The 14110-nt window shown below is 42.8% G+C and overlaps 1 protein-coding gene across 1 annotated transcript in view; it reads right to left on the reverse strand.

Annotated features, from left to right (window-relative positions):
• The window catches only part of DNAH7 (dynein axonemal heavy chain 7), a 2019015-nt gene that overhangs the window by 984968 nt on the left and 1019937 nt on the right, over positions 1-14110 (reverse strand). Inside the window, exon 37 of the mRNA XM_078680414.1 lies at positions 11808-11976. Within this exon, the coding sequence (XP_078536540.1) occupies positions 11808-11976 (169 nt within the window). The remainder of the gene's footprint in view (positions 1-11807; positions 11977-14110) is intronic.

Raw genomic sequence — 14110 nt, forward strand, 5'->3', positions numbered from 1 at the left:
CACAAACATTTGTGCGGATCTAGATTGTGTTAAGGAATACAATAGGTTAAGAAGAGAGTATGCGCCACATTTGCCTCAATATCCTTTGTTTGAGAAACAGGTTTCCGGCTACGCCCAGCCGGAAGCAACACATATAAGGCGGGTCCTGCTGCCAACCGTCGGCCAGGAGATCATCACGTAGGGTGTAGCCGGAGGAGAGGCCGAGGCCAGCGGGACCCGGCCAGGGGGATTGCTACGACCACCCTGGAGAGTTGCAGGGGGGGGAATGTCCGTGTCCTCGACCCTCCCCTCTCTCTCCTAGTCCGGCCACCATCAACCAGAGGCCGAGGCCGACGGGATCCGGCCGCGGTGGCGGTAACCCTGGAGAATTGCAGGTTAGACCCTCTCTCTCCCAGTCTGGGCCAGCATCCATGGAGGGCCTGGGAGTGGAGAGGCCACTGCACGAAAGGCCCAGGAGAGGCACCACACGCCAAGGCCTGCCCCACCGGATGAGCCAAGGAACCCGTTCATGGGGCCAGAGCAAAGGGCGTCCGGCCGCCATCCACCGGAGGTCCGGCCCAAAGGCGGACGGGACATTTCTTCTTTTTTTTATAATGGCTGCGACAACACTGGGGGGGGATGTCTTGCACATGCCTCCGACCCCCCCCCCCCCTCGTCCTCATCGCCTGGTCCGGCCATAACAAATGTCAAGCGAGACGCCGTGGGGTGCACTGGGTGGGAGAGACGGTGCGAACAGGCCTCTCCCGCCTCCCCAGGTGGAGGCTTCCCAGCTGCACCCTCAGCGCTCCAGGCGCCCGGAAAAGGGTTCTTCCACTGTGGCGATGCTGCAACGTCTCGCCCGGCAGGGTGGAGCCCGTCCGCACCATTTGACCCCGCGATCGCCAGTAGCTACCGAAATCTCAAAATGGCGGTCGACCTGGCAAGAGCGAGCCCAGCATGAAGAAATGGCCCGGTCACTGGTTGACTCCACCACCGTAGTCCTCCACGACCTTGAAGATTCTAGAGGAGCCGCGGGAGTCCCCGACCCCCGCAGACACCCCCGATGGGGAATGACTGCCATGATCGCCCGTGGAGTGACTAAACTGTAGCCGCGGGACGTCGGCGCTCCCATGCTGGCGCCAGCCTCAGTTTGAATGACTAGAAACCTGCAGACCTCAGTTCCGGTGAAAGCACAGTGTGACCCGGTAGGAAAAATTGTTGCACCCCCTCCCCTTTTTGACTGATGGTTCAAACCACCGATCCTTTCCTTTGCCCTTTTAACGGAACTTTGGACTGCCTCCCCCCCGCCCCCCGCGGCGCCCCACGCCGTTATTTGCTGGGCGGCAACTTACTAGACATCACCTTCGTGCCATCCAGATTTCAGCGCGTTCTGCTGCCTTGGAACTATTCGCACAACAGACCGCTACTGACAACCCACCCCCCGGGACGCCCCACGCCAGATACCCAAATCAGTGCGGCACCCAGGCAACATCTTCTGAATTTTCATAATTTGAAAGAACTAGTAACATGTCCTCATCAGGAATTTCCTCTTCAATCATCTCATCAGGAATCTCCTCATGAAAAGTCTGCAATGATGATTCTTGTAACTCTATGGTCTCCAAACATTCGATAAATTCGCCATCAAGAGATTGATCAAAAAAATCATTCAAGTCATCTCCTCCTTGTGAGAATATTTCATTATTGGTGCTGTCAATTTCATTAAATGTAGTGGATAATTCAAAAGAAATTGCCACGGTCTCTTCATTGTTTAAATGTTTTTACTGTTTTTGTTTTGTTGTATATATTTATAAGTTATTAAAGTTTTATATTCCTACTACTTTGTTGGAGTGCTATACATTTTTAATGTGACACATAATTGTAAAAACTTTGATGTACAAAGAGTCATCCCTGGAATCTTCCGCTTCAGGCTCGGTCCCCTCCCCAATCACAATACAGGATGGTTTTCAGATAGTAGGAACGCGTGTGGTTTGACGGATCTCATCGGGTGTGGGCCTTGATCTACTATAACTCCTTTGAAGAGGGGTGATTCTTTACAGCTGGGGCCATAAACTACATCTGCAGGGCTAGCTGATAGCCTGGACAATCGGACACAGAGGAAGAGGAGTGTCAGAGGGTGCGGTAGTGAATAGGGCGAAAGGGAGGTGTCGGGCGGGCACAGAGTGTGATTCTCAGGGAAGAGCAGCGCAGATGGGGGGAGGTTTATTGCCGATGCATAAGACAGAGAGCTGGGGTGACCAGTGCCTGGGGAAGATGCTTGCGAGGGTGGGGAGCCATGCTACGGATCAACAGCGTGCAGAGAGTGGGTCTGGTCACGGCATCTAAAATGGCTGCCGTGCACGACAAAAGTGTGGCATTTCAAAAAAGGCAAGATGGCGCAGACAATGTTTTTCAACACTTCCTCATTTCCTTCGAATCGAACGTTAACAGACGTTGGTGCATATTACCAAAGTTAAGCGATATTTATCGCTAACGATGCTTAGCAACGAATTTTTTACCGCTAAGCATCGTCAGAAATTATCGCAGATAAACCTTGCTATTATCAAGGTTTATCGCAAATGCGATAAAAAACGGCCGCAAAGCATGAATATCGCTAAAAAGTCAGCGATATTCATGCATTACCGAGCTAATGCTCTTAGCCATGTTATCCACCTCCCATTGGATAACATGGATAAGAACTGCTCAGGGCAGGTGTTAGTTTTTGGAGATATTCGCGCTTAGCGCGAATATCTCCAAACTTGGTAATAGGAGATAGATATCTTGCATGTTGTAATGCAAGTTATTGTGGTATATGGAACTCATACCATAATCTCTCAGGAAAACAGAAACTGATCCTTTTGGGACCGCCTGAGAAGGCCTAGGGGGTGAGGGGTACTCTACTTTGCCCCCTTTTCACGTTCCGAACTATTTTATTTTACTCTCTTCTGTAATTACACAAAATGGCAGCGATAAGATGCATCAGACACAGACAGTGAGAGAAAGGAGGCCGGAGATGAAGAAGAGATGTCAAATACACATTGGAGATAATATAGTGGGAGAAGGAAAGTAAATATGAGTAAACTTACCATGTAACATAAAAATGTTGCACTCTATACTATAAGTCTCATTTTATACTACAATCACTTCGCTACAACCTCATAAATTAAAAATAAAAATGAATAATGTCTCAAACAATTTTTGATTTCTAAATATAAATTTATTCTTCTGAATTTTCAAAATTTGAAAGAACTAGTAACATGTCCTCATCAGGAATTTCCTCTTCAATCATCTCATCAGGAATCTCCTCATGAAAAGTCTGCAATGATGATTCTTGTAACTCTATGGTCTCCAAACATTCGATAAATTCGCCATCAAGAGATTGATCAAAAAAATCAATCAAGTCATCTCCTCCTTGTGAGAATATTTCATTATTGGTGCTGTCAATTTCAATAAATGTAGTGGATAATTCAAAAGAAATTGCCACGGTCTCTTCATTGTGAGCCATTTTATTTTGAAATTGCTTGCTGTAAATTGCAGAAAAAAATAATCACTTTCATTTATCGTTTTTAGTAATACATAATATAAAACTAACTTTATCAAGTATTTAGTATAACAGAAGGACTGTAAATAAATAACAGAAAACATTTTTCAAATTATCTTAAAGTGTACAACATAGTTCCCCTTACAAATTAACAACTCACCTTTTTAAAAGTAGGAGAAGTGTTAGTACTGTGTAAATCAAACACCAGAAATTGAGCACCAAAAATTCCTCACAAATATACCTCAGACAGTAGTATAACAAAATGGCTGTGGTTTCCTCTCATTTTAGATATATACATAACCAATTAACTTTCATCACACACAAATACAAAACCAAAGTAACATTTTAATTGGTTCTAAATTTCAACACTTTCAAATGTGTTTTCCCCATGCAATTTTCCATAGGACATTTAGATACGTCTACAGCCTGAATGGCTGAACGGAATTACACCAAACTTGGCAAAATGGTACATCAAACCTGAGAGGTCAGGGAGGATCTACTATGCCCCCTTATGGTCACTTGCCCCTTCGCTTTGGCCTCCTCTTGTCTCTCGATCCTACCGAGAGACAAGATGGCGGCCGCTACGGACTGTTTGGAATGTTTACAGACGCCGGAGAACCAATCAGCTTCGCAAAGCTCCGTAACGCGAAAAGTACGCGAAGCGGAGCGCTGTTACAGATATATATCTTTTTTTGAACGTTAATTTCTCAAAATCCACTGGAGCACATATATTGAGACCTAGCAAAGGCACATCGGGCTACCAGTCCCTAATATTTTGCCAAGTTTCGTGCAAATCCATTCAGCCGTTCGATTATTATTATTTTTTATTTTTTTTGCCCCGCGGGGCCCTTTTAAAACCTCCACATCAAACCTAGGGGGTCAGGGAGGATCTACTATGCCCCCTTATGGTCATTTGCCCCTTCGCTTTGGCCTCCTCTTGTCTCTCGATCCTACCGAGAGACAAGATGGCGGCCGCTACGGACTGTTTGGAATGTTTACAGACGCCGGAGAACCAATCAGCTTCGCTTCACAAAGCTCCGTAACGCGAAAAGTACGCGAACTGGAGCGCTGCCCGGTCCGCTGTTACAGATATATATCTTTTTTTGAACGGTAATTTCTCAAAATCCACTGCAGCACATATATTGAGACCTAGCAAAGGCACATCGGGCTACCAGTCCCTACAATTTTGCCAAGTTTCGTGCAAATCCATTCAGCCGTTCGGGCTAAAAGTGAGGCCAACATGTATGCTAATGGTAAACATGCAAAGCTGTTCAAATTAAAAAGTGTGGTGGGCACTGTAGGTTTAAGTTTAAATGCAGCGCATGGGAAACAAGATCTTTCTAGAAAGGAAAAACAGGGAACGGAAAGTAGCTCCTCGAAGCTGTGTAACCAGAGGACATGGTGCTTCGAGTATCGGATATTCATATCTGTCAACTGCATACACCCAATTAAAATGAATCAAGAGTGAAAAATAATAAATTTTGAGCCTTTTTGGCAGCATTTCCTAAATTTTTCAAACTTTTATTTCATTTTAACTCACATGGTGAAATGATTCGGTCAGAGCCTCGGGCCGGTAGTAGTCCCTGTGATCACATGTAATGTGCTGACGGTATTAAGGCCCAATTTTGAAAAGGGCGGCCCTGAACTCAACCCCACCACTCCATACTCTGCAGGACTCGAGCACTTCTGCACAGGAGACCAGAACCACAGGGCAATTTTAGCCAGGGTCCCTCACATGACTTGGTGAAATAAATAAAACAAGACAAAGTGGCCAGATCGGTTTTATTCACACTCAAATACATGCGAGCCACTTTACAGAGTTTGCCAGTAAAATGTTACTTTTGTTTTCTTGTCTCGCCTTCTACAGCATTGCTTTCCCTTCATTCTGTGATGCACGTGCAGCTCTGAATCCACATGCCGAGCCACACACCAGAGAATGCTAGCTGTGAATGCATGTCCTGCAGGGCTGTACGGCATTTTGCAGTCGAAAAGATAAATATCGCAGTCATCGCCCTCCTCAGCTGATTTCACAATAATTTCACAGATCGCAAAATTGCAAAATGCTGGAGGGTCTGATTAAAAAACAAATAAGGAAATCATGGGAGAACTATCATTTTTATGAGAGCTATCCTGTTCACTAGTGACAGTGGCATTCTGATCCATCCTGCCATCTGATTCTCCAGTTTAGTAATTGCTCTGCCATAGTTTTTCCGTATTGCCAACTCAGGATCTCTGTGTATCCATATTCCTAAATATTTCACGGGGTCCATGGACCATTCTGGGGGTAATCTATTGTGTGTGGTGAAGTATGTAGTGTCGGCGGGAATATCGTTGACTTCGACCAGTTTATACTAAACCCTGAATATTGTTCAAAGTGGATATATTCCTGAAGACTCCGGGCAAGGTGTGATTCAGTGTCCCTGACATAAAGGACCATGTACACACGTATATAGTGAAATATTTATTGGTCTCTGTCAAAAGAGCAGTGCTGACGCCCCGTGCCTTTGTCATATGACACATGCCATTGGTTCCAGAATCAATGAGGGTAACCCTGTCTGGTACCCTCGTATGAATAGATAGCGTCTCTGAAGTATGCCCATCTAGGCGCACTCTCGCCTCAGGTGAGGTATGCAGCAGACCTATCCACATACGAAAATCCTCAGAAAACCCCATTTGTTGTAGTATCTGGAATCTGTAGTTCCATTCTATGGAATCAAAGAACTTACCGACATCCAACAATACCGCCGCAGCCCTGAGATCTGGATTGAGTTGATAGCAGAGCACAAAAAGCGTACGCAAATTATGCATAGTGGATATGTTTGGTAGGAATCCTTACTGGTCAGGGAGGATCATGGTCATCAATAAGGGTTGTAATCTAGTAGCTAAAAGTCTCGCTAGGATCTCTGCATCTATATTAATGAGGGCTAGAGTGCGATATGACTTGCAGCATGTCAGTGGTTTGTCTGGTTTTTATGTGACAATTATTATGGCTTCACGAAATGTGCAAGGAAGGATGGCATTAACAAAGGCCTCCCTCTACATCTCTAAGATATGTGGTGTTAATAAGTCCACAAATTGTAGAATTCGCTAGTTGGTCCTTCTGGGCCTGGTGATTATCCATTTGGAAAGGAGCGTATGGCCTCTTGTATCTCTGCTTCTTCTATAGGTTGACTGAGATATTCACTCCATTTGACAACCATGGGAGCGCTATGTCTCTTAAATAAGCATCTAAACCTTCTATATTTGTCAGCCCCTGGGAGACAAAGTCCCTCATAAAATAGTTTAAAATGTGCCAGTATCTCAGATGAATCATGATGGACTCCATCACTACCACTAATCTTGATCAGGGGACATGGGATGTTGCCTCTTACCTGAGGTTATTCTAGTAGCTAGGTTATGACTAGGACTCCCTCCCTCTCCATACCCTCTCTCGCGATGTGTCAAAAGGCCATATACTGCACTTCCTTTTGCACTAGGGCATTATATTATTTTACTTGTTCTCTTATAATTGCCAGGGTCTTTGGACATGACTTGGTTTCATAATCAGTTTCCAAGTGCTTTAGGGTGTCTTCTATGCTTTTAATTGCATATGGATATCTTTTAATATTCCTGCACTCATGCTAATACATATACCCCATTTTGTGGCCTTAAATACCTCCCATACTGAGACCTTATTTATGTGAAAGTAGTTGACAATGGCCTGACTCAATAGTGTTCTTATATACCGGGTCTAGTAGAGCGTCCGCCCTAATCCTCCATGTAAATTGCTGAGGTGTATATTCTGGCATCTTAATATGGTGGTTGTGGTGAGAGAGGGTTCATGTCAGATGTCCCACCTCTGTCACCCAGGCATTTGCCCCCACTGTCACATACAAGTAATCTAAGCGGGACCAGGTTCCAAAGACAGATGAAGTGTGAGTACCCTCCAACAGGTATGGGTTGCGGATTATCTACGCGTCCACCATACCGAATTCCTCCAGTCCCTCTCTTATAATTTGGGTTCAGTGCCTACCCTGTCCACTGTGCATAGCCGAGTTGTCTTTACTTTAATCAAGGTGTCTGTTTAGATCCCCACTCCATAGTATTTCCAACATTTAGAGAGAGCACACCACATTCCATATGCCTATGTAAAATGCAGAGTTATCTACATTCGACCATAAACATTCACAATTGTGAGTCACATGCTATATAAACTACCTTGGTTTATAAATAACATATCAAACTTGGTCATCTGTAATTGCCTGTGTATTCACAAACGGTGTACCTTTTTTAACTAGAGTCAGTACTCCTCTGGCGTACGTTGAGTAAAAGGAGGCCAGTCTAATCTGTGCCCACAGTGTGCCCGCCTTCGCCTCTGTGCGCTTTGTCAGGTGTGTTTCTTGGAGGAGCGCAATTTCAATATGGTATTGATTGAGGTAGGCTATTAATGGTCTTATCTTCCTGGGGTCATGAAGACCGCTTATATTCCATGTTATAAGAGATATTTATGCGATTGTACAAGATCCGTCTTTAATCATCTAGGCTCATGGGTTGAATTTGAGCTGTTTGCAATGTAATCATTAATATGTCTACTATATCTAGTGTTAGTGAGCCATGATAATACCAATGGAAAATATAACCCCCTCCCAACCCACTCTCCCCCACTTCAGCATCCCAATCCTGCCACAGACAGGGTCCTAAATAATCTCAAACAAATTGCTATCTACAATTCCAACAATGCTAATACAGTCAGTATTCCTATCAGAACAGTCGGGGTACCCCCTTGCAGGGGCTGCCAGAGTCCTATCATCCCTCCAGTAGTACAGAGGTGGCTGGTTGTCCTAGTTAACCAGTTATGGTTGGTGGTGCCAGGAGATGGAGGCCTAGACCCGTTCATCGCCTTCTGCATGGCATGGCACAGTATGTTTAATTATTAGTCTCTTTTCTCAATAGTTAATGTTCCAGGTCTGTATTACTTGTCAGAGATTTCTTTTTCCGCTGATCATTTGTTTTGTTTTTGATGTGTGATTGACTTCAGAAAATCTTTGGCTGCCTTCAGAGTTGCGCTGATTTTTGTTGACCATTTGATGGGTAGGTATTCTCTACTCAGTGGTAGGTATTCTCTAGATCAGTGATCTACGAGCACACTCAACTACTAGTATGTTTGACATATTATCTTGGTCAAAGAGTGCGGTGAGCATCTGTTCCCCGAAAATCTCGATCTGCCCTTAATTTGCCAATTCTAGAACTCCTGTGATGCGCAGATTATTGCACCTTGAGCACGCTTCTAAATCTTTGCTTTTCGCTTGTATGACCGCTAAGATTTTCCCAATGTCGGAGCATTTTCTGGTCACAGTGTAACTCGTCTTCCGCTGTTGAGATCCTTGGCTCTGATTCCTCAAGTCTGGACGATTGCTTATCCAATTTGTCAGAGATGTTATTTATTCGCAGGTTTAGAGATTCTAGTTTGCCATCTATGGAGTAAAGCCTTTGCTGAATGGCTTACAATGTTAATTCAAGTGCTGATGCCTCCTGCATTTCAGTATCCTAATTGGAGTCTCTTTGTGCATTCTGCGTAGCTCTGACAGTTCTCTTGCCTTCAAATGAGAGGCATGTTGGTTTTTGTCTGTTTTACCCATGCTTATATCTAAGCTGTGCCTACACTTCCATCACCATGCCCTTAAAGGACTGACCTCTGTGATTCTGCAGGCAGAGTCAGTGCCTTTGACAGTTTGTTCCCCAGAACTCTGGTGCTAGTGTCAGACCAGAGCACCTCATGCATTTAACCTGCTATGGCAGCAATAATAATAATTCCTATTTGTAAAGCGCGAACATATCATCCATAAGAGTTTCAAGGCACTGGGGATCATCATGGAGATTAAGTGAGCGATTACCCAGAGTCACATGAGGCTGAGCTGAGCTGAGCTGAGGCTGTATCTCCTCATGCTACCCCACTACCATTCCAGTTAACAGCGGCATTGTCCCCAAAACGCTTGCCAATTGTTAACTTTACAGTCATCCATACTTCTTCGTGTCTTCACCGCAATTATCGCCGCATGGTTATATTCTTTTAATTACAGATTATGGTGGCTTCCCATATACCACCTTCCTCTTCCTCATCAAATTCAGCATGCTTCACTACATGTTACAGCATGTTTTTTCACGAATCCGCCGCAGTGCATGGTCACGTTTAGGATCTGACAGATAAAACTGAAAAAACTTTTTCTTTTTCTTACTTCATTTCCTCTTCCTTTTCTCCACTTTCTTTCTCTGCAGGCAGCGTTCTAATTATTCAGGCATGTCTATAGAACCGTCCTGATGATGATCCCAGCATTCATATAAGGGATCGAAACGTCGACGACCTTTGGAATAGTTACACACAGTCTACCATTGTGTTTTATTAGTGTGTTAACTTACAAGGACAGCTTTGTGCTTTATTTTCATTTACCTTGAAGCTTCCTTTCTTTGTTTGCCTGAAAAGCTCCAATTCACTGTATGCTTTGTCTTCGTTTTTCATGTTCTGGGTGCAGGATTGTATCCCACTTTAATGTTGTTTGCCTTTGAAAATATTGAAAACTTTTGACTAATTAAACTATATGTCCGGCTGGACATCACTGAATATAGTACTTACTATGGACTATATTTATATAAATTTTCTTATTCATTTGTTAAGGACCATTGTTGCAAAGTATTATATATGATGGAGAGCAGAAGCTAAGGTCCCACAAAGTACAATTCATTTCTTCTTAAACCTCCTTTTCAGAGGTAGCCCTTGTAGAAGAATAAGACAACACCAGGGAAGTTGGCAAGAATTCCAGAATAAAAGCAAATATGTTTATTTTTAAAGGCAAGGAAGTTAGAGGATCCTTGAATGAAACTCCAGGCAGATTATAGAAAATAGGGTTTAATTCAAAAAGTTCTTTTCAACTATAAACATAATTTTACAGCTGAACGTAGATCATTTACCTGTGCCAGTAATTCACAAACGGATTCCTTTCAGACTAAATACGTTTATTACTTAAGGACTTCTTTGCCACAAGAGCAGTGAAATGGGCAGAAGTAAATCCAATGTAGTGGTTAGGAAGTGGCGTTACTAGGGACAGATTATTTGTAAATTTGGGAAGGCTCATATTGTGAGCATTCAAAAACTGAAACCCAAACCCTTTTGTTCCTGGAAGTGTTTGCAAAGCAGCTGGAGTAACTCATATTTCAACATAGGAAGGAGAACAGCTCATCCCAGGTGCATTTATAAAAGGGGGCTCCATTTATGGAAATGTACGCTATAAAGATTGCTCGGCAGTGGAAATAGTAACCCAGGGAATGTGCCATGTGACATTGATAAAAGTATGCCTAGAAATCTGCACCTGTAACAGTTTCTCAGGGAATGTTTGCGAATTGAAAAAATGGAAAAGTATATTCTTGGAGCAGAACTAAATCTCCACCCGTACGTTTTTTTCCATGAACATGGCCCCGAAGATTTAGCGACTGTAAATCATTACACTGCTAACACCGTCAAGAAAACAGGAACAATGTTCAGCTGTGGCTAAATATAGGACATCCTTGCTTGAAAAGTATTTCTCGTTTTTGGTTACTTAAGCAAAAGAGGTCCAAGAAATGGAACTTCAAGTTGTAAACAGGCAAAATGAGATTCATATTTACCGAGATGTAATGCAAAAGTATAGGCCGGTGTTCCATCCAGTACATATTGTTGGGCATCATTCGACTGGTATTCCGTCTGTCTTATTGCAAATGCATTATGTGCTAATGTACTTGTAATAAGGTGGACGGGATAGCCATCATGTTGGTGATGGAGTACCCATCGTCCAAACTCTAAATCAAAACCTTAGAATCTACTTTTTTGTATAGGTCACATAGACTGTAAAAGAAGAAACTAACAGTTTAAAACTTTAAAAACAGAAACATATGTGTCAATATAGGAATCTATTAATGGCGGCTTTATTGTAAAAAGCGGTGCTGCCATATTTAGAGTAATCGAGTACAAAGAAAATTGATTTAGTTAGAGGCATAAGAGATGGAGAAATGCCTCAATCAATCGAAAAGTCAGCACCTTCTGGTATAAATGGGTTCATGATAGTAAATCAGTAGTACAGTAAAATCAGTTGCATGCAATGTAAAATCTATGAGCAAATTTGTTATGAAATATGTTCATGCCCAGTTTTCTAGTCAAATAAAGTGCTCAATCAATGGAGCACCTATTGTTACCTTTTCAGCAGGACTAATAGGAATTTTATTGTTAATTCAATAAATTAGGAAAACAGTGATGCACGTACTGCATATATTTGAACATTACCTGGTGGCCCCATAGCACACATGATCTGAATGTCGATAAGTTTGATCATGGAGCAGTCTTTCAAGTCATACCAATTCCAGTGATCCAACCACTGACGAAGCAACTCAACTGGTGGTTGGGCACCATAGACCTCCCTGGCAGGCATGTTAATGTCATCTACAAATACAACCTGAGAAGGCAATTAAATACATTTTCAATTAATATGGTTCAGCACCCTTTTTTTCGTAGAAAACCTTATTGTTTTTCAGATATGACAATTCAACACCGAGCTCATACTGTATACAGTTTAAAATTCTTATTCTTCAATAAAAATATTACGCACAAATATCATTTATTCTTTTTCAAATTCTTCTTCCTTTAAAATTGAAAGCCACAGTAGTCAACACGTTTCACCCTAAGGGACTTATTCATTGCTTCACTGTAAGCTGTTCTTATTAAAGACAGTAAGTCAACATGTGTTTTATCAATTTTCATGAAGGTTGGTTTATTTCTTAAATCCTGTGGTGCATGTACGAATTCTCAAAGGACCGCTTTTTATTTAGCATAGACATTTCTGTCACGGCTCATTAGTATGTTTCCTGTGACATTTTGAGGAGTACGAGATCTCCGGAACATGAGTCTTGTTGCACAGCGTAACCAGACTCCATGTTCCGGAGCACCACATGATTTAATACATAAACCAAACTTCATAAAATATGATAAAACACATGAGGATATGGACCCAAGCATTTTATTTCCACATTATGCCGATATATATATCCTTTTCCTAATTCTTTAGAAGTCTTTTACATGACTGTACTATAATTCTGAAGGCATGCTAGATTCATGGCCATTCTAGACATCCCCAGATTGCTGATGCTGCAGTAGTTCTTAGCAACACAGGACCAGCCTCTACGGGATAGCATTAGATACTACTCAAGCTCCTTTTTGGCTCTACTACCCAGCATTTCTTTAATACATTTCACATAGATTCTTGGGATAATTTGTATCCACAAGGCACACTTCATGTAATTGTGTTTTTTCGAGATGTGAAGGCACCTTTGGGAGGTCCACTACAAGCCGCCGGAAAGGGGTTAAGGACTCCATGCACTCCTAAGCACTCATGTGATTAGTAGAGAAGCCTGCTGAGCCTGCCTGTTCTAGTATTTTCAATCCATGCAATGCCACATGCCTAGTTTCAGTCCACTCTCACTGAGACACTGCTAGACCACAGAGGTGTGGGGATTGAATGCCTTCTTGTTTCTGGATAAAGAAGAGGACTGCCACCACCCTAAATATCAAATCAGAAGAAAGGCATTTAACACCAAAAATGTCCCCTTCATTCCCAACAAATTCTTTTGTAGGCACATTTCTACTTTGTCCCACAAGGCACTAATGGAGAGCTCACTACAAGGTGCCAGAGTAATAATCTGTTAAATTGATGGAGACCATGAGCTACGGAAAGGGTAGATGTAAACGGCCTTTATCAGTAGGGTAGGAGAGTTCCCCCTCCATTCTAGTATTGGAACCAAAGGTTGCTCGACTTGGATGAGTTTCAACAGCTCTTCTAATTGCTGATTCCACTACTCGACCAGGTGTAACAGCACACCACAGCTGTGAAATGTTGCTTAGGGTACTATGCCAATTTAGGATAGTTGCAATCCCAGAAACTTTGGAACCACCTAGATAATGTCATTTTGTTGGTCAAAAACGGCCCACTTTTCAGCTGATGATCTATACAGTTCAAGGGAAAATACCTTTCCAGGTAAAACTCAAAAATGATCCCCATGAAATAGGAACCAGGAAGAATTCTGAGTAGTTTAATACAACCTAAATTATATACGTAGAGCCTTTCCAGGGAACTACTCAAATGAGACTGTTGTCTACATATGGGTAGTAGTGCACACTTTCCTCTGATGCATAAAGGCCACCAAGAGGGCCAGGAGCTTGACAAAAAACCATATGATATCACTGAGGCCTAATGGTAGGGCCCTATCATGGGAAAGTTGGTTTTCGTCCGTAAATACAAAACACTTTGTGCACCTCCGGGAGCAGAGGAAACTGTATTTACAAAGCACATACAGTTTTTGCATTGTCCAGCTTCCAGAACATAGGGCAAAGCTAGCACTTGGAACTTTTTCAGGGGGAAGAACTACTTGATATAATGAAGATCCAGACTGCTGTATAGTGGCTCTGTATTTTAACTTAGAATGAAGCAGTGGGATTCATATGCTTATCCTGGTTGCGGGGGTAGAACTGCCTCAATTGCTCATGAGAGGAAGATCCTCCTTAGGATGCCAATTGCTGTCAAGCTGGGATGGATC

Source organism: Lissotriton helveticus, chromosome 3_1 (assembly GCF_964261635.1).
Source record: "Lissotriton helveticus chromosome 3_1, aLisHel1.1, whole genome shotgun sequence".
NCBI lineage: Eukaryota > Metazoa > Chordata > Amphibia > Caudata > Salamandridae > Lissotriton > Lissotriton helveticus.